This window comes from Myotis myotis, unplaced genomic scaffold, assembly GCF_014108235.1.
Source record: "Myotis myotis isolate mMyoMyo1 unplaced genomic scaffold, mMyoMyo1.p scaffold_m19_p_22, whole genome shotgun sequence".
In the NCBI taxonomy this organism is placed as follows: Eukaryota; Metazoa; Chordata; class Mammalia; order Chiroptera; family Vespertilionidae; genus Myotis; species Myotis myotis.
Genome location: NW_023416327.1, coordinates 201,074 through 220,413, shown reverse-complemented (window position 1 = coordinate 220,413; position 19,340 = coordinate 201,074). Strand labels below are relative to the sequence as shown.

General features: G+C 64.3%; 1 protein-coding gene across 2 annotated transcripts in view; it reads left to right on the top strand.

Moving 5' to 3' along the window:
- Window positions 1–19,340, top strand: part of IL16 (interleukin 16) — a 72,979-nt gene that overhangs the window by 35,875 nt on the left and 17,764 nt on the right. For both annotated transcript variants that reach the window (XM_036355416.1, XM_036355415.1), the window contains exons 3-9: window positions 1,053–1,161; window positions 4,472–4,623; window positions 7,916–8,026; window positions 13,981–14,095; window positions 15,148–15,221; window positions 16,149–16,389; window positions 16,958–17,075. In XM_036355416.1, the coding sequence (XP_036211309.1) occupies window positions 1,053–1,161; window positions 4,472–4,623; window positions 7,916–8,026; window positions 13,981–14,095; window positions 15,148–15,221; window positions 16,149–16,389; window positions 16,958–17,075 (920 nt within the window). The remainder of the gene's footprint in view (window positions 1–1,052; window positions 1,162–4,471; window positions 4,624–7,915; window positions 8,027–13,980; window positions 14,096–15,147; window positions 15,222–16,148; window positions 16,390–16,957; window positions 17,076–19,340) is intronic.

Sequence of the window (19,340 nt, the reverse complement as noted above, 5' to 3'; positions counted from 1 at the left end):
GGGCATGCAGGAGGCAGCTGATTGATGTTTCTCTCTCATCGATGTTTCTAACTCTATCCCTCTCCCTTCCTCTCTGTAAAAAATCAATAAAATAGAGATTGAGTGTGATAACAAAGACATGAAGATGAGAGCCAGGCAGTTACTAGCTGCCTGGCAAGATCAAGAGGGGGTCCATGCAACGCCTGAGAATCTGATTAATGCACGGAACAAGTCTGGATTAAGTGGCCTTGCAGAAAGTCTAACGAATGACAAAGAGACAAATAAGCTAGCTTTTTTTTTTGTTTAACACCAGAGTCCCAGCTCTAGCAATATTGCCATCTATTTTACATTATTTTAACCAATCCCCCATATTTTCTTTTTACAGCGCCATTCACTGCTGTACAAATACATTCTAGATAAAATAAAACAAAAATCAATAAAATATATTAAAGACAAACAAACATTTACACTTCAAAAAGGAGATTCTGTATAAACACTAAGTACCTTAACACAATAAACTAGTTTTGAAACAAATAAAAAGAATGCAAGGATGGTTCGATCCGAAGACATCTACTTACACAACGTTCCCGCGACGCGTGTTTCTAAGTGCCTACTACGCGCCAGAGCGATGGGACGTAGTTGGCCGCCTTCTCTAACACCTCCCGCTACCCCCGCTCGCCATCGATGTCACGCGTAACCCTGACCAGTCTCTGTGATGATCTCTCACTTTCCTTTGTTTTCTTGCCCACATTTCACTAAAACGGCATTTCCCCACGATCAGCGTCCTTGTTCAGGCTGCATCCCCCACGGAGACCCTGACCTGTGATCGCTGCCACAGCCCTTGCCCACTTCCTGCGTCAGAGCCACGTCCACGCAGCCCCTCGGCTCAGGGTTCCGTGTTCGTGAACCCGTGTCCGTGGAAGGCAGAGCCTCTCCCTCCCTCCCTCGAGGAGCCTGGGATGCGTGGAGGCGACAGAGGACACTTCCAGGCTCGGGGTCCGCCCCTCAGGGTCCTGGGCACAGCTGGCGGTCGGCGCTGACCCGGTGGGTGAAAGACGGGGCTTGTCTTGCAGGAAGCTCCCACCGCCTCCTCCCAGGAGAAGCCCGGGAAACTCGAGGCCCAGAGTGGCAGCTCCCTGCTCCCCAAAGCCTGTCACCAAAGGACTCGCAGCAACTCCACCAGTAAGTGTCCTGGGGGCCCCCCGGGTCCTTGACGGGCGCGTGGGGAGGGCGGGTCTCCGCTGGGCCCGCTGGGCCAGGCTGTGTCCGCTGGCCTGGGAGCATTTTCACTGCATGTGCCCCCGCCAGTGGGAGGGCCTCTGGTCTGGGGTCTGGTCAGCCCCTCTGTGGGCTCCACATGGTGAGGAGATGGGACAGAGGATGGAAGACGGGGCCCAGTCATGTGACATCCTCCTTGGTCTTAGCAAGGCCCTCTGTCCGGGGCCTCTGTCACCTCGTCTGTGATGGGATAGGAGGGAGGAGGGGTGGGGGGGAGAGGGGGAGGAGGGGAGGGGAGGGGATGGAAGGGGAGAGGGACGGGAGGGGAGGGGAAGGGGGAGAGGAGGGGAGGGGATGCGGTTAGTGGCAATCAGGCCATGAGGGGAAGTGCAGTTTGAGGGCAAGCAGGCCAGCAGGCAGAGTGGTTAGAGTCTGTCAGGCAGGCAGGCAGGCAGGTGAGCAGTTAGGAGCCGGTGGTCCGGATTGCGAGAGGGAAGCCTCTTCCACATCGGGCCTAAACCGGCAGTCGGACGTCCCCTGAGGGGTTCCAGGTTGGAGAGGGTGCAGGCCGGGCTGAGGGACGCCCTCTCTGTGCATGAATTTCGTGCACCGGGCCTCTAGTGAATAAATAACAATGCCCGATGAGCTCTGTGCTGGGTGTCCTCCCCTGTGACCCTCCCCTGCCCCTCCCTGGACTTCCTGCCGCTGGAGCTGCTCAGGCCAGAGAGAGAGGGAGACCTCACCTTGTCCCCGAGCCCTCGTCCCCTCCCCTTACATGTCAGGGATCTCACACCCTCAGGGGTCTCACCCTCAGGGGTGCCCCTTCCTGCCTCCTCTCTGAGCCCACCCTGGCCAGCGACTGCCCCTCACAGCTGCACACACCTGGGCCCTGCATCCCAAGGACAAGCCCGGCTCAGCCCCTTCCCCGGGAGCCACCCCACCTCACGCGTTCTCTTGGGACCTCCCGCAGGCCCTTGTCCCTCCCTGGGCTGAGGGGGGCCAGGAAACCTGTCCCCTCCGGACCCCTGAGCTGTGCTGTCCAGCTCAGTGTCCACTGGCCACACACGGAGCCCATGACGTGTGGCTGGTGCAGACGGGGGGCGGGGGGGTAAGGGGGGATAAGGGGGGAGGGGGCAGCAGATGCCAGCAGCTCAGGAAGGAGCTGAATAACACGTCCTCTGTGAGTTACACGCGGGAACACAGCCGTGTCGGGGTGCTGGGCTGAATGGAATACATCGTCCCCTCGCCTCTGGCCCCTGACGTTTTCAATGTGGCCACGGAGGCGCTGAGGCAGCGAGTGTGGCTCTCAGCGTGTGTGGCTCTCAGCGAGTGTGGCTCATAGCGTGTTCCCGCTGGGACACTCTGGCCGTGGGCCGGGCTTGTCACCCGGAGGCGCTGCAGGCTCCTGGGTGGTGGACGCGGGCGCGGCTTCCCAGGAGGGGAGCTGGTGGCTCTGTGTCGTCTCAGGTCCCCGAGGGGTCGGGGGTGGCCCCTTCTGCCCGTGTTAGGGGCGTGTGCGTGCTGTGCGTGTGCATGTGTGTGCGCGGTGTGTGCATGCATGTGAGGGGGCTTTCTGTGTTGTGCATGCATGTGCTGTGCGTGCATGCACGTGTGGTGTGTGTATGTATGTTCTGTGTGTGCATGCACGTGTGTGTGTGCATTGTGCACCAGTGCTGTGTTCACATGTATGTGCCGTGAGTGCATGTGTGTGCGCACATGCTGTGTGTGTGCGTGCGATGTGTCCATGTGCTCACGCACCCTGTGCATGTGGTGTGGGGGGAGGCGGTCGGGTCCTCTTGGGCGGGGGTGCTGCCTGCCTGTCCGCTCTGGCTCTGCGGTCCTGGGCACCGTCTCGCTCCCTCTGTCTCCTCCGTGGGGACTGCACCCCCTGACAGCAGGGTCTGCGTGTGGCTTCCCGACCCCGCACACGCTTGTCCTGCTGCGAGGTGAGCCGACAGGAGGCGGGGGAGCTGTCTGCAGCCCGTGACCGCTGATCCTCCCTGTCCCCATGGCCTGCGCTCTGGGCGCCGCGGGTCCGTGCTCACGGGGCCCAGGAGACCTGCGCTCTGGGGGCCTCGGCACCCTGTTCTCTCCGAGGGCACACACGCTCTCTCCCCCCCTCTCCCCTGCCCATCTCTCCCCCTCCCCCTGCCCATCTCTCCCCCTCCCCCTGCCCATCTCTCCCCCCTCCCCCTTCCCATCTCTCTCTCTCCCCCTCCCCCTTCCCATCTCTCCCCCCTCCCCTGCCCATCTCTCCCCCTCCCCCTCCTCATCTCTCCCCCCTCCCCTGCCCATCTCTCCCCCTCCCACCTGCCCATCTCTCCCCCTCCCCCTGCCCATCTCTCCCCCCATCCCCTGGCCCATCTCTTCCCCCCTCCCCTGCCCATCTCTCCCCCTCCCCCTGCCCATCTCTCCCCCCATCCCCTGCCCATCTCTCCCCCCTCCCCTGCCCATCTCTCCCCCCTCCCCTGCCCATCTCTCCCCCTCCCCCTGCCCACCTCTCCCCCTCCCCCTGCCCATCTCTCCCCCCTCCCCTGCCCACCTCTCCCCCTCCCCTGCCCATCTCTCCCCCTCCCCCTGCCCATCTCTCCCCCTCCCCCTGCCCATCTCCTCTCCCCTCCCCCTGCCCATCTCTCCACCCCTCCCCTGCCCATCTCTCCCCCTCCCCCTGCCCATCTCTCTCCCCTCCCCCTGTCCATCTCTCCCCCCATCCCCTGCCCATCTCTCCCCCTCCCCCTGCCCATCTCTCCCCCTCCCCCTGCCCATCTCTCCACCCCTCCCCTGCCCATCTCTCCCCCTCCCCCTGCCCATCTCTCCCCCTCCCCCTGTCCATCTCTCCCCCCATCCCCTGCCCATCTCTCCCCCTCCCCCCTGCCCACCTCTCCCCCTCCCCCTGCCCACCTCACCCCCTCCCCCTGCCCATCTCTCCCCCTCCCCCTGTCCATCTCTCCCCCCATTCCCCTGCCCATCTCTCCACCTCCCCTGCCCATCTCTCCCCCCTCCCCTGCCCATCTCTCCCCCTCCCCTGCCCATCTCTCCCCCTCCCCTGCCCATCTCTCCCCCTCCCCCTTCCCATCTCTCCCCCCTCCCCTGCCCATCTCTCCCCCTCCCCCTGCCCATCTCTCCCCCCATCCCCTGCCCATCTCTCCCCCTCCCCCTGCCCATCTCTCCCCTCCCCTGCCCATCTCTCCCCCATCCCCTGCCCATCTCTCCCCCTCCCCCTGCCCAACTCTCCCCCTCCCCCTGCCCATCTCTCCCCCACTCCCCTGCCCAGGTGTCAACCCCTACTGCGCGGCGGACACGGATCTCCCAGGGGCCGGGACCACGGCTGCCTCCACGGACCCCCCAGACCGGCTGCCCTTCTCGCTCTGCAGCGGCCGGAAGGCGCTGTCCCAGCAGCTGGACGGCCCCATGGGCAGGGCCGGGGTGAGGCTGCGGGCCGGGAGGGGGGACGGGGCCCACGCAGGGGGCTGAGCAGGACTTGGGGTGGTTCAGTCCACAGACTGCAGGGAGGGCCGCCTGGGGGCCTGGCCACCGCGGGGCGCAGGCCCCATCAGGACAGTCACCCGCCCCGGGCGCCAGGGACCCGGCCGCCCCCGACCAGGCTGTGTGGACCCCGTGCCACCGGCTCAGTGACCCTGGGGCAGGCGAGGGCCGGGCCTGGGCAGGCCACACGGCGGTCGGACAGCGGGGAGTGGACGCTGGTGCCTCGGGGCTCACAGCCTGGCTTTAACTTAACCCTGAGCCATGACGTCACGCACTTCACCTCTCATTATTTTTTAAAAATATATTTTTATTTCAGCCCTGGCCGGTGTGGCTCAGTGGGTAGAGCGTTAGCTTGTGGACTGAAGGGTCCCGGGTTCGATTCGGGCCAAGGGCACAGGCCCGGGTTGTGGGTTCGATCCCCAGTGTGGGGCGTGCAGGAGGCGGCCGATCCATGATTCTCTCTCATCATGGATGCTTCTCTCTCCCTCTCTCTCTCCCTTCCTCTCTGACATCAATAAAAGTATATTTAAAAAATAAATTAATCTAAAAAATATTTTTATTCCAGAGAAGAAGGGAGAGGGAGAGACAGAATCATCAATGAGAGAGAATCAGGGACCGGCTGCCTCCTGCACGCCCCGCACTGGGGATGTGCCCGCACCCCGGGCCTGTGCCCCTGACCGGGAATCGAACCCGGGACCCTTCAGTCCGCAGGCCGACGCTCTACCCACTGAGCCACACCGGCCAGGGCGTTGCCTCTAACTCTTAACCATGGGAAGACATTCCTGTCCGCCCCCGATCTGCCGGGGGGACCGGAAGCCCGGCCAGGCTGAGCTCAGACATCCTGAGACCTAAGCGGCCAGCGTCTGACCTAAGCCCGGGCGGCTGCCCGCCCTGCCCTCCGCTGTGGGCACCAGCTGCAGGGGGGGCGCCCGGCCGACCGGCCGACCGGCCGACCGGAAGCCAGTGCCGCCCCAGGTCCCCACAGCTGCCCTCCGTCTGGTTCCCTAAGCCCCAGGCCCTGCCCCGCTCACCAGGGCTCCCGCTGCCGCTGGTGGTCACGCGTGCACCTCCCCGTGGACACCCCACCTTCCGCGGCCTCCTCCCCACTGGCGGCTCCTGACCCCCCCCCCCCCAGGGCCTTGCACCAGCACCGGGGCTCCCCGGCGGTCTCGGGGTGCCCCTCTCTGCCAGGGTCCTGTCCCCCAGCCCTGGGAGCTCCCCCAGCCGGGACACCGGGGGAGGGGTGTTTGTCCCCGATGGTTGGCAGGTGCTGCCTGGAGTGGCCACCTTTCCTTTTTTTAAAAAAAATATATTTTATTGATTTTTTACAGAGAGGAAGGGAGAGGGACAGAGAGTTAGAAACATCGATGAGAGAGAAACATCGATCAGCTGCCTCCTGCACACCCCCACTGGGGATGTGCCCGCAACCCAGGTCCATGCCCTTGACCGGAATCGAACCCGGGACCCTTCAGTCCGCAGGCCGACGCTCTATCCACTGAGCCACACCGGTCAGGGCTGAGCATGTTTTCTGATTGCAAGTGGGTAGCCTGGGGGGCCGGGGCTTGACCTGATGGCTTCCCAAGGGCAGAGGGTCCCACAGGCGGGGAAACCGAGGCACAGAGGGCCCGCCCGTCCCCCAGGTCACCAGGTGACCGCGGCCAGGGCCAGGGCCAGGGCCAGGGCAGCCTGTGGGCTCCGGGTCCCCTGTGGCCCCACGCCCGGGGCCCTCGCCCGGCGGCTCCCGGTGCCCGAGTGTGGGGGGCAGGTGCTCCCGGCTCCTGTGGACGTGGCTCAGGCCTGTCCGCCTCCCCAAACCTGCGTTCTACACCAGTGGTCAGCAAACCACGGCTCGCGAGCCACAGGCGGCTCTTTGGCCCCTGGAGTGTGGCTCTTCCACAAAATACCGGCCCTTCCACAAAACACCGACTTCTGCGCATGGGCCACGAAGTTTCAATCGCACTGTCCGTGGTATTCTGTGGAAGAGCCACACCCGAGGGGCCAAAGAGCCGCCTGTGGCTCGCGAGCCCCGGTTTGCCGACCGTGGTTCTACACCAAGCGTGTCACACTCGGAGGCGAACACGGGCCCGGTGACCAAGGCTTGTGTGGACGTGGCCACAAAATGAACAAAAGCTTCCATTTTCTTAGAAACGCAGGTTTGTTTCGATGGAGCCGTGCTGAATGCAAAGGGCTGAGATAAACGAGTCACCGTTCACCTAAAGGAATAGAACCTTTTAATAAAAACGAATATTTTTTTCTTGGACATGAACTCACCAGACACTGACCGCACAAATGGATAAGCGTCACGCAGATAAACCCATTTCTCTCGTTCTCCGGAAGCGAGGTATTTCCTGTTGCCACACCAAGCAGGTCAGTCCCAGACCAAGGACGTGGCCACCGGCTGCTGGAACCTTCGCTGCCGGTGTCAGTGGGGAGAGACGGTGCGCCTGCGCGTGAGGCGCGTGAGGGACGCGAATGCAACAGATGACAGTCATCAGTCGTTAGCGAACGTTGTAGTTGTAGTTCGTTATTAATAACTAGAGGCCCGGTGCACGAAAATTCATGCAAGAGTAGGCCTTCCTTCCCCTGGCTGCCGGCACCGGCTTCCCTCTGGCACCCGGGATCCAGGCTTCCTTCCTCCTGCCGCCGCCGGCAGGCACCCCCGGCCCCAGCTTCGTCAGGAAGGACGTCCGGAATGACATCCAGAGTGACGTCCTGAAGATGTCTAGTCTAATTAGCATATTACCCTGTTATTATTCTAGATTATGTATAACAAGATATTGTAAAGATTAAGTTATGGTACTTTTGTTAAAAAGTGTCTTACATACCATTCTATTGGCTGGGCTGCAAAAACATTCGCTGTGGGCCGTATGTGGCCCGCGGGCCGCGAGTTTGACACGCTTGCTGTCCACGTTCAATCTCGGCACCTGCCCCTGCCCACCCCCCTGGCCTGGCGCAAAGAGGGGGCTCCGTTAATTGCCCCCAATTCTGTGGAGGGCCCTCCTGGCAGCTGGCTCTCCAGCTGGAGACGTTGGTTAAAGGACTCACGTCCTGGTCAGTGTGGCTGTGCCGGTTCCGGGCCCTGTCGCCTGGATGGCCCTACTGTGCGCCTGGGGCTGGTCTGCAGGGAGGCGGCTCCGTGAGACGGGGTCCTCTCCTCGCTGGGCCCCTCCCCTCCCCGCGGGGTGTGTGTCCGTGTCCGTGGCCTCAGCTCCCCACCCGGTCCTCCCTGCAGGGCATAGGCAGGCCCACGCGGTCGCTGAGCACAGCGCAGCTGGCCCCGCCCTCGGGGGGCGCCCAGCCGTCCGTCATCTCCAGCGTCGTGCTGATGAAGGGCCAGGCCAAGGTGAGGGGACCTGGCCAGGGAGCCTCTGGGAGACACCGGGCTCTGAGCAGCTGTGTGTCGCAGGGAGGGTGACACAGGGAGGGTGACCCTGGCAGGGGGCGGGCCAGACACCCCAGTCTCTCTCACCGTCCCTCCTTCCTTCTGGGTCCCAGGAGCTCAGGGAGGGAAGAGACGGCAGGGGTAAGGGATGAGCTCATTCCTCACCCCTGCCACCTCTTCCCCCCCGAGCTCCTCCCTCACCCCTGCCGTCTCTTCCCCCCTGAGCTCCTCCCTCACCCCTGCCGTCTCTTCCCCCCCGAGCTCCTCCCTCACCCCTGCCGTCTCTTCCCCCCGAGCTCCTCCCTCACCCCTGACGTCTCTTCCCCCCGAGCTCCTCCTCACCCCTGCCGCTCTTCCCCCCGAGCTCCTCCTCACCCCTGCCACTCTTCCCCCCGAAGCTCTCCCTCACCCCTGCCGTCTCTTCCCCCCGAGCTCCTCCCTCACCCCTGACGTCTCTTCCCCCCGAGCTCCTCCCTCACCCCTGCCGTCTCTTCCCCCGAGCTCCTCCCTCACCCCTGCCCCTCTTCCCCCCGAGCCTCCTCCCTCAACCCCTGCCACCTCTTCCCCCTGAGCTCCTCCCTCACCCCTGCCGTCTCTCCCCCCCCGAGCTCCTCCCTCACCCCTGCCGTCTCTTCCCCCAGGCTCCTCCCTCACCCCTGACGTCTCTTCCCCCCGAGCTCCTCCCTCACCCTGCCGTCTCTTCCCCGAGCTCCTCCTCACCCCTGCCACCTCTCCCCCCCGAGCTCCTCCCTCACCCCTGCCGTCTCTTCCCCCTGAGCTCCTCCCTCACCCCTGCCGTCTCTTCCCCCTGAGCTCCTCCCTCACCCCTGCCGTCTCTTCCCACCCGAGCTCCTCCCTCACCCCTGCCGTCTCTTCCCCCCCGAGCTCCTCCCTCACCCCTGCCGTCTCTTCCCCCTGAGCTCCTCCCTCACCCCTGCCGTCTCTTCCCCCCCGAGCTCCTCCCTCACCCCTGCCGTCTCTTCCCACCCGAGCTCCTCCCTCACCCCTGCCGTCTCTTCCCACCCGAGCTACTCCCTCACCCCTGCCGGTCTCTTCCCCCTGAGCTCCTCCCTCACCCCTGCCGTCTCTTCCCCCTGAGCTCCTCCCTCACCCCTGCCGCCTCTTCCCCCCCGAGCTCCTCCCTCACCCCTGCCGCCTCTTCCCCCCCGAGCTCCTCCCTCACCCCTGCCGTCTCTTTCCCCCTGAGCTCCTCCCTCACCCCTGCCGTCTCTTCCCCCTGAGCTCCTCCCTCACCCCTGCCGTCTCTTCCCCGGAGCTCCTCCCTCACCCCTGCCGTCTCTTCCCACCCGAGCTCCTCCCTCACCCCTGCCGTCTCTTCCCCCCCGAGCTCCTCCCTCACCCCTGCCGCCTCTTCCCCCTGAGCTCCTCCCTCACCCCTGCCGTCTCTTCCCCCCCGAGCTCCTCCCTCACCCCTGCCGTCTCTTCCCACCCGAGCTCCTCCCTCACCCCTGCCGTCTCTTCCCCCTGAGCTCCTCCCTCACCCCTGCCGCCTCTTCCCCCCCGAGCTCCTCCCTCACCCCTGCCGCCTCTTCCCCCCCGAGCTCCTCCCTCACCCCTGCCGTCTCTTCCCCTGAGCTCCTCCCTCACCCCTGCCGTCTCTTCCCCCTGAGCTCCTCCCTCACCCCTGCCGTCTCTTCCCCCTGAGCTCCTCCCTCACCCCTGCCACCTCTTCCCCCTGAGCTCCTCCCTCACCCCTGCCGTCTCTTCCCCCTGAGCTCCTCCCTCACCCCTGCCGCCTCTTCCCCCCCGAGCTCCTCCCTCACCCCTGCTGTCTCTTCCCCCTGAGCTCCTCCCTCACCCCTGCCGTCTCTTCCCCCTGAGCTCCTCCCTCACCCTGCCGCCTCTTCCCCCTGAGCTCCTCCCTCACCCCTGCCGTCTCTTCCCCCTGAGCTCCTCCCTCACCCCTGCCGTCTCTTCCCCCTGAGCTCCTCCCTCACCCCTGCCACCTCTTCCCCCTGAGCTCCTCCCTCACCCCTGCCGTCTCTTCCCCCTGAGCTCCTCCCTCACCCCTGCCGTCTCTTCCCCCTGAGCTCCTCCCTCACCCCTGCCGTCTCTTCCCCCTGAGCTCCTCCCTCACCCCTGCCGTCTCTTCCCCCTGAGCTCCTCCCTCACCCCTGCCACCTCTTCCCACCCGAGCTCCTCCCTCACCCCTGCCGTCTCTCCCCCCTGAGCTCCTCCCTCACCCCTGCCACCTCTTCCCCCCCGAGCTCCTCCCTCACCCCTGCCGTCTCTTCCCCCCAGAGCTCCTCCCTCACCCCTGCCGTCTCTTCCCACCCGAGCTCCTCCCTCACCCCCTGCCGTCTCTTCCCACCCGAGCTCCTCCCTCACCCCTGCCGTCTCTTCCCACCCGAGCTCCTCCCTCACCCCTGCCACCTCTTCCCCCCTGAGCTCCTCCCTCACCCCTGCCGTCTCTTCCCACCCGAGCTCCTCCCTCACCCCTGCCACCTCTTCCCCCCCCGAGCTCCTCCCTCACCCCTGCCGTCTCTTCCCCCCCGAGCTCCTCCCTCACCCCTGCCACCTCTTCCCCCCCGAGCTCCTCCCTCACCCCTGCCACCTCTTCCCCCCGAGCTCCTCCCTCACCCCTGCCGTCTCTTCCCCCTGAGCTCCTCCCTCACCCCTGCCGTCTCTTCCCCCCTGAGCTCCTCCCTCACCCCTGCCACCTCTTCCCCCCGAGCTCCTCCCTCACCCTACTCCCCGCTCCCCTCACCCCTGCCGTCTCTTCCCCCCCGAGCTCCTCCCTCACCCCTGCCGTCTCTTCCCCCTGAGCTCCTCCCTCACCCCTGCCGTCTCTTCCCCCTGAGCTCCTCCCTCACCCCTGCCGCTCTTCCCCCTGAGCTACTCCCTCACCCCTGCCGTCTCTTCCCCCTGAGCTCCTCCCTCACCCCTGCCGCCTCTTCCCCCCTGAGCTCCTCCCTCACCCCTGCCGTCTCTTCCCCCTGAGCTCCTCCCTCACCCTGCCGTCTCTTCCCCCCTGAGCTCCTCCCTCACCCCTGCCGTCTCTTCCCCCTGAGCTCCTCCCTCACCCCTGCCGTCTCTTCCCCCTGAGCTCCTCCCTCACCCCTGCCGTCTCTTCCCCCTGAGCTCCTCCCTCACCCCTGCCGTCTCTTCCCCCTGAGCTCCTCCCTCACCCCTGCCGTCTCTTCCCCCTGAGCTCCTCCCTCACCCCTGCCGTCTCTTCCCCTGAGCTCCTCCCTCACCCCTGCCGTCTCTTCCCCCTGAGCTCCTCCCTAACCCTGCCGTCTCTTCCCCCTGAGCTCCTCCCTCACCCCTGCCGTCTCTTCCCCCTGAGCTCCTCCCTCACCCCTGCCCCCTCTTCCCCCCCGAGCTCCTCCCTCACCCCTGCCGTCTCTCCCCCCTGAGCTCCTCCCTCACCCCTGCCACCTCTTCCCCCCCGAGCTCCTCCCTCACCCCTGCCGTCTCTTCCCCCCCGAGCTCCTCCCTCACCCCTGCCGTCTCTTCCCACCCGAGCTCCTCCCTCACCCCTGCCGTCTCTTCCCACCCGAGCTCCTCCCTCACCCCTGCCACCTCTTCCCACCCGAGCTCCTCCCTCACCCCTGCCGTCTCTTCCCACCCGAGCTCCTCCCTCACCCCTGCCACCTCTTCCCCCCTGAGCTCCTCCCTCACCCCTGCCGTCTCTTCCCACCCGAGCTCCTCCCTCACCCCTGCCACCTCTTCCCCCCCTGAGCTCCTCCCTCACCCCTGCCGTCTCTTCCCCCCCGAGCTCCTCCCTCACCCCTGCCACCTCTTCCCCCCCGAGCTCCTCCCTCACCCCTGCCACCCTCTTCCCCCGAGCTCCTCCCTCACCCCTGCCGTCTCTTCCCCTGAGCTCCTCCCTCACCCCTGCCGTCTCTTCCCCCCTGAGCTCCTCCCTCACCCTGCCACCTCTTCCCCCCGAGCTCCTCCCTCACCCCTGCCGTCTCTTCCCACCCGAGCTCCTCCCTCACCCCTGCCGTCTCTTCCCCCTGAGCTCCTCCCTCACCCCTGCCGTCTCTTCCCCCTGAGCTCCTCCCTCACCCCTGCCGTCTCTTCCCACCCGAGCTCCTCCCTCACCCCTGCCGTCTCTTCCCCCTGAGCTCCTCCCTCACCCCTGCCGTCTCTTCCCCCTGAGCTCCTCCCTCACCCCTGCCGTCTCTTACCACCCGAGCTCCTCCCTCACCCCTGCCGTCTCTTCCCCCTGAGCTCCTCCCTCACCCCTGCCGTCTCTTCCCCCCGAGCTCCTCCCTCACCCCTGCCGTCTCTTCCCACCCGAGCTCCTCCCTCACCCCTGCCGTCTCTTCCCCCTGAGCTCCTCCCTCACCCTGCCGTCTCTTCCCCCTGAGCTCCTCCCTCACCCCTGCCGTCTCTTCCCACCCGAGCTCCTCCCTCACCCCTGCCGTCTCTTCCCCCCGAGCTCCTCCCTCACCCCTGCCGTCTCTTCCCCCCCGAGCTCCTCCCTCACCCCTGCCGTCTCTTCCCCCTGAGCTCCTCCCTCACCCCTGCCGTCTCTCCCCCCTGAGCTCCTCCCTCACCCCTGCCGTCTCTTCCCCCTGAGCTCCTCCCTCACCCCTGCCGTCTCTTCCCCCCCGAGCTCCTCCCTCACCCCTGCCACCTCTTCCCCCCCGAGCTCCTCCCTCACCCCTGCCGTCTCTTCCCCCCCGAGCTCCTCCCTCACCCCTGACGTCTCTTCCCCCCTGAGCTCCTCCCTCACCCCTGCCGTCTCTTCCCCCCTGAGCTCCTCCCTCACCCCTGCCGTCTCTTCCCACCCGAGCTCCTCCCTCACCCCTGCCGTCTCTTCCCACCCGAGCTCCTCCCTCACCCCTGCCGCCTCTTCCCACCCGAGCTCCTCCCTCACCCCTGCCGTCTCTTCCCACCTGAGCTCCTCCCTCACCCCTGCCGTCTCTTCCCACCCGAGCTCCTCCCTCACCCCTGCCGTCTCTTCCCACCCGAGCTCCTCCCTCACCCCTGCCGTCTCTTCCCCCTGAGCTCCTCCCTCACCCCTGCCGTCTCTTCCCACCCGAGCTCCTCCCTCACCCCTGCCACCTCTTCCCCCTGAGCTCCTCCCTCACCCCTGCCGTCTCTTCCCCCCCGAGCTCCTCCCTCACCCCTGCCGTCTCTTCCCCCCTGAGCTCCTCCCTCACCCCTGACGTCTCTTCCCCCCGAGCTCCTCCCTCACCCCTGCCACCTCTTCCCCCTGAGCTCCTCCCTCACCCCTGCCGTCTCTTCCCCCCCGAGCTCCTCCCTCACCCCTGCCGTCTCTTCCCCCCCGAGCTCCTCCCTCACCCCTGACTTCTCTTCCCCCCGAGCTCCTCCCTCACCCCTGCCACCTCTTCCCCCTGAGCTCCTCCCTCACCCCTGCCGTCTCTTCCCACCCGAGCTCCTCCCTCACCCCTGCCGTCTCTTCCCCCTGAGCTCCTCCCTCACCCCTGCCGTCTCTTCCCACCCGAGCTCCTCCCTCACCCCTGCCACCTCTTCCCCCTGAGCTCCTCCCTCACCCCTGCCGTCTCTTCCCCCCCGAGCTCCTCCCTCACCCCTGCCGTCTCTTCCCCCTGAGCTCCTCCCTCACCCCTGCCACCTCTTCCTCCTGAGCTCCTCCCTCACCCCTGCCGTCTCTTCCCCCCCGAGCTCCTCCCTCACCCCTGCCACCTCTTCCCCCCCGAGCTCCTCCCTCACCCCTGCCACCTCTTCCCCCCGAGCTCCTCCCTCACCCCTGCCACCTCTTCCCCCTGAGCTCCTCCCTCACCCCTGCCGTCTCTTCCCACCCGAGCTCCTCCCTCACCCCTGCCACCTCTTCCCCCTGAGCTCCTCCCTCACCCCTGCCACCTCTTCCCCCCCGAGCTCCTCCCTCACCTCTTCCCTCCCTGGGGCTGCCCAGTGGGGGGGACCCCAGGACCCTCTGACGGCCGCTCTTCCCCCAGGGCCTCGGCTTCAGCATTGTGGGGGGCAGAGACAGCATTTACGGTCCCATCGGCATCTACGTCAAAACCATCTTTGAGGGGGGAGCCGCGGCGGCCGACGGCCGGCTACAAGAAGGTACGCTCCCAGCCCCTCCCAGGACCCCCAGCCAAGCAGGTGCGGGGCCTGCGGAGTTGCCTGCGGGGACCCCAGGCCTGGGCGCCGGGGTCTGCACACTCCGTCCAGCCGGGCCAGAGACCCAGCGAGCCCCCCTCATTCTGACGCTGCCTTCTTCCGAGGTCCCTCTCCGTTCCTGCACCCACTGGCCTCCCTCCCCTTCGGGGTCCCTGCCCCTCCCTCAGAACCACAGGGATGGCCTGGGGTGGGCGGGGCCCTGGCGGGTCTGTGGGGGGGGGGCCGACTGGGCGTGTGTGAGCCCTGGTCTCCGTGCAGGAAAGATTTCACCGGCGAGTCCTATGTGGTGACGATGGGGGAACGTTTATTGGCGCTGGGACGGCGAGACGAGGACGGGCTAGGCTAGGGGCGGCCACAGGAGCGCCTAGGACAGGGGTGGGCAACCTTTGTGCGAGTGCGTGCCCAAACCAGCAAAATCTCTGGCTCAGAATTCTCCTGCGTGCCGACCCTAATTTTTTCAGAACACGTTACGCCTACTTGCTGTCTCTTAAGGTGTGCGCATGTGAAGAACCCTGAAGAAATAATACAATTCACTCAAGCGACAAAAACAGTCTATGATGATGACAAATACATTTATTTTTTAATGTCTACATGTTCTGTAAAATTATTTATTTAAGATGCACCTGCACCGAATTTATCTGAAAAATAAAAAAAGTCGATATTAAGAAAAAAATTGTAAACGGAAGATGATAAGAGAGGGTTTCGTGTGCCACATTTGGCACGCGTGCCAGGGGTTGCCCACCCCTGGCCTAGGAGGTGGGGCAGGAGGTGGACAGGGACCAGGCCAGGCCACATGCGCCCGGCTAACACCCCGCCCCCCGGAAGACCAGAGGTGCCAGGGGGCTTCTCACGCTGCCCCCCACAGCTTCCTGGGGGGCAGATACGGAAGGAGAATGTCTTCAGGGTGTTTTGGTGCAAACGCTGGGCAGGGGCCAGATCTCAGGGTCCCTGGTCGGGCAGCCCTCTGCCAGCCCCCATCTCTCCCGGCCCCACAGGCGACGAGATTCTGGAACTCAACGGTGAGTCCATGGCCGGGCTGACTCACCAGGACGCCTTGCAGAAGTTCAAGGTGAGCGGCTGTTCCCAGACTCAGCATCTCTGGCCTCGCTCACACCCCCATTCCCACCCGGGCCCCCGGGCAGCCGCGGGGCTGGGGGGCCGGGGAAGGGGGCCTGGGTCGGGGCGGGCAGTGGTGGGTCGGGACTGTCCGGGGAGATTTCAGCCACTGCAGCCTGGCCGGGGGGTTACACATCTGTGTTCGTGTTGACGTAGTGACAAATCTGCTTCAGGTTTTGCAGGCAGGTCCCGAAGGCATTTTTAAAAAAATGTTTTTAATGATTTTTTTAAAAAAATATTTTATTGATTTTTTTATAGAGAGGAAGGGACAGGGATAGAGAGTTAGAAACATCGATCAGCTGCCTCCTGCACATCCCTTACTGGGGATGTGCCCACAACCCAGGTACATGCCCTTGACCGGAATCAAACCCGGGACCCTTCAGTCTGCAGGCCGACGCTCTATCCACTGAGCCACACCGGTCAGGGCTGAAGGTATTTTTTTTAAATTATATTTTTATTTTTGTCAGAGAGGAAGGGAGAGGGAGAGAGACATGGAAACATCCATGATGAGAATCGTGGATCAGCTGCCTCCTGCACGCCCCCCACTGGGGATGGAGCCCGCAACCCGGGCCTGTGCCCTGACCGGGAATCGAACCCGTGACCTCCTGGTTCCGAAGTTGATGCTCAGCCACGGAGCCACGCCGGCGGGGCCTGAAGATATTTTTGAGCCTCCATCTAGTTGAACAGCTCCAGGCTCTGATCTTTGCATGTGCCACACCTGTGTCCTACGTGCAGCACGTGCTACCTGTGTGCATACACACAGGTGCGTCATGCATATGTTCATGCACACACACACGCACGCACGCACACACGCACACACGCACACACACCCGTGCCCTCGCCCGCGCCCGGCCCTGGACGCCGCGCCCTCTCCCTGCAGCTCGCCAAGAAGGGGCTGCTGAGCCTCACGGTGCGCACCCGCCTGCCCGCGCCCCCCGCCCCGGGCGGCCGCCTGTCGCCCCCGCTGGGCCGCTCCCTGAGCTCCGGCGCCTGCGCCCCGCGGGCCGGCAGCGCCTTCCTCCTGGCGGCCCCGGAGGCTCCCGCCGGCACCGGCACCGGCACCGGCAGCGGCAGCGCCAGGCCCAGCTACAGGGTCCTGGTGGAGGTCTCGCTGCAGAAAGGTACCGGCCCCCCACCCCCCGCCAGGGCTGTCCCCTCCCTCCTGCCCGGCCCCCACCCAGGCCACCCCAGACTCTCCGAGCGTGGAGTGGGTCCCCCGTCAGGACGCTGCCGCTCAGAGCTGATCCAGGCTCTGTGTGCCCGCGGGTCCCGGGACAGGGCCCCCCAGTCCGTGTGCTGAGGCTCCCCCAGAGCTCAGGGACGGAGCAAACACCAGCCCCTCCCTCCTCCCTCCTCCCTCCTCCCTCCTCCCTCCTCCCTCCTCCCTCCCCCTCCCTCCCCCATCACCCCTCCCCCTCCTTCCTTCTCCCTCCCTCCCTACTCTCCCTCCTCTCCTTCCCTCCCCCTTTCTCTCCCTCCCCCTCCCTCCCCCTCCCTCCCTGCCTTCCCCACTTGCGCTCAGCACCCTCCTGCCGGGGTCGCTGACCCTGGAGCAGTGCCCACCCAGGGGATGTCCCGCGAACAGGAGGGTCGGGGCACAGCGCCAGGAGATGGGGTGTGGGCACCCAAGGGGCTCGCTCGCTCCCGGGAGAGCCATCACCCCCCCCCCCCCACCCCGTGTGCCCGCAGAGGCTGGCGTGGGCCTGGGCATCGGGCTGTGCAGTGTCCCGTACCTGCAGTGCCTGTCGGGCGTCTTCGTGCACACGCTGTCCCCGGGGTCGGTGGCTCACCTGGACGGCCGGCTCCGGTAGGTCCCCCCTCACTCGGGGCTGGAACAAACCGGGTCCCTCGGGCTGGCGGGAGGGCTGGCGGGCAGGTGCGTGGCAATCGCAGGGAGGTGGTTAGAGATGCAGAATCGAGGCAATAGCAGGGGAGGTGGTTAGAGGCGCAGAATCGAGGCAATAGCAGGGAGGTGGTTAGAGATGCAGAATCGAGGCAATAGCAGGGAGGTGGTTAGAGATGCAGAATCGAGGGCAATAGCAGGGGAGGTGGTTAGAGGCGCAGAATCGAGGCAATAGCAGGGAGGTGGTTAGAGGTGCAGAATCGAGGCAATAGCAGGGGAAGTGGTTAGAGATGCAGAATCGAGGCAATAGCAGGGAGGTGGTTAGATGTGTAGAATCGAGGCAATAGCAGGGGAGGTGGTTAGAGGCGCAGAATCGAGGCAATAGCAGGGAGGTGGTTAGAGGCGCAGAATCGAGGCAATAGCAGGGGAAGTGGTTAGAGATGCAGAATCGAGGCAATAGCAGGGAGGTGGTTAGAGGTGCAGAATCGAGGCAATAGCAGGGAGGTGGTTAGAGGTGCAGAATCGAGGCAATAGCAGGGGAAGTGGTTAGAGGCGCAGAATCGAGGCAATAGCAGGGGAGGTGGTTAGAGGCGCAGAATCGAGGCAATAGCAGGGGAGGTGGTTAGAGATGCAGAATCGAGGCAATAGCAGGGGAAGTGGTTAGAGATGCAGAATTGAGGCAATAGCAGGGGAGGTGGTTAGAGGCGCAGAATCGAGGCAATAGCAGGGGAGGTGGTTAGAGGCGCAGAATCGAGGCAATAGCAGGGAGGTGGTTAGAGGTGCAGAATCGAGGCAATAGCAGGGGAAGTGGTTAGAGATGCAGAATCGAGGCAATAGCAGGGAGGTGGTTAGAGGTGCAGAATCGAGGCAATAGCAGGGAGGTGGTTAGAGGTGCAGAATCGAGGCAATAGCAGGGGAGGTGGTTAGAGGTGCAGAATCGAGGCAATAGCAGAGGAGGTGGTTAGAGGCGCAGAATCGAGGCAATAGCAGGGAGGTGGTTAGAGGTGCAGAATCGAGGCAATAGCAGGGGAAGTGGTTAGAGATGCAGAATCGAGGCAATAGCAGGGGAAGTGGTTAGAGATGCAGAATCGAGGCAATAGCAGGGGAAGTGGTTAGAGGTGCAGAATCGAGGCAATAGCAGGGGAAGTGGTTAGAGATGCAGAATCGAGGCAATAGCAGGGGAGGTGGTTAGAGGAGCAGAATCGAGGCAATAGCAGGGGAGGTGGTTAGAGGCGCAGAATCGAGGCAATAGCAGGGGAGGTGGTTAGAGGCGCAGAATCGAGGCAATAGCAGGGAGGTGGTTAGAGGTGCAGAATCGAGGCAATAGCAGGGAAGTGGTTAGAGATGCAGAATCGAGGCAATAGCAGGGAGGTGGTTAGAGGCGCAGATTGTGCAATAGCGGGGAGGTGGTTAGAGGAGCAGAATCGAGGCAATAGCAGGGGAGGTGGTTAGAGGTGCAGAATTGTGCAATAGCGGGGAGGTGGTTAGAGGCGCAGAATCGAGGCAATAGCAGGGGAGGTGGTTAGAGGCGCAGAATCGAGGCAATAGCAGGGAGGTGGTTAGAGGTGCAGAATCGAGGCAATAGCAGGGGAAGTGGTTAGAGATGCAGAATCGAGGCAATAGCAGGGGAGGTGGTTAGAGGCGCAGAATCGAGGCAATAGCCGGGAGGTGGTTAGAGGTGCAGAATCGAGGCAATAGCAGGGGAGGTGGTTAGAGGCGCAGAATCGTAGCCCTGCCCAGCTCTGCTGAGTCCGGCTACCCTGGCTAAGGTCCCAGAAGGTGCAGGTGAGGGCGAGGCCTGCGAGAGCAGCCGGGCCAACGAGGATGAGGAGGCGGGAGGAGCCATGTACTCAGGTCCCACTGCCCAGGGCGAGTGGCGATGTGCAGGCGTGGCCCAGGCTTACCCTGGCTCCATCTGCAGGACGCAGTGATGAGCGAGTCTGTGGTATCAGCTGGCTTTCGTGCTGGCCTGAAGAACTGAGTTTCAGGCATAACTCTTTATTTTTATTTTAAAATATATTTTGATTGATGTCAGAGAGGAAGGGAGAGGGAGAGAGAGAGAGAAACATCCATGATGAGAGAGAATCAAGGATCGGCTGCCTCCTGCACACCCCCCACTGGGATCGAGCCCACAACCCGGGCCTGTGCCCTGACCGGGAATCGAACCTGGGACCCTTCAGTCCACAGGCTGAGGCCCTATCCACTGAGCCACACCGGCCAGGGCAGCAT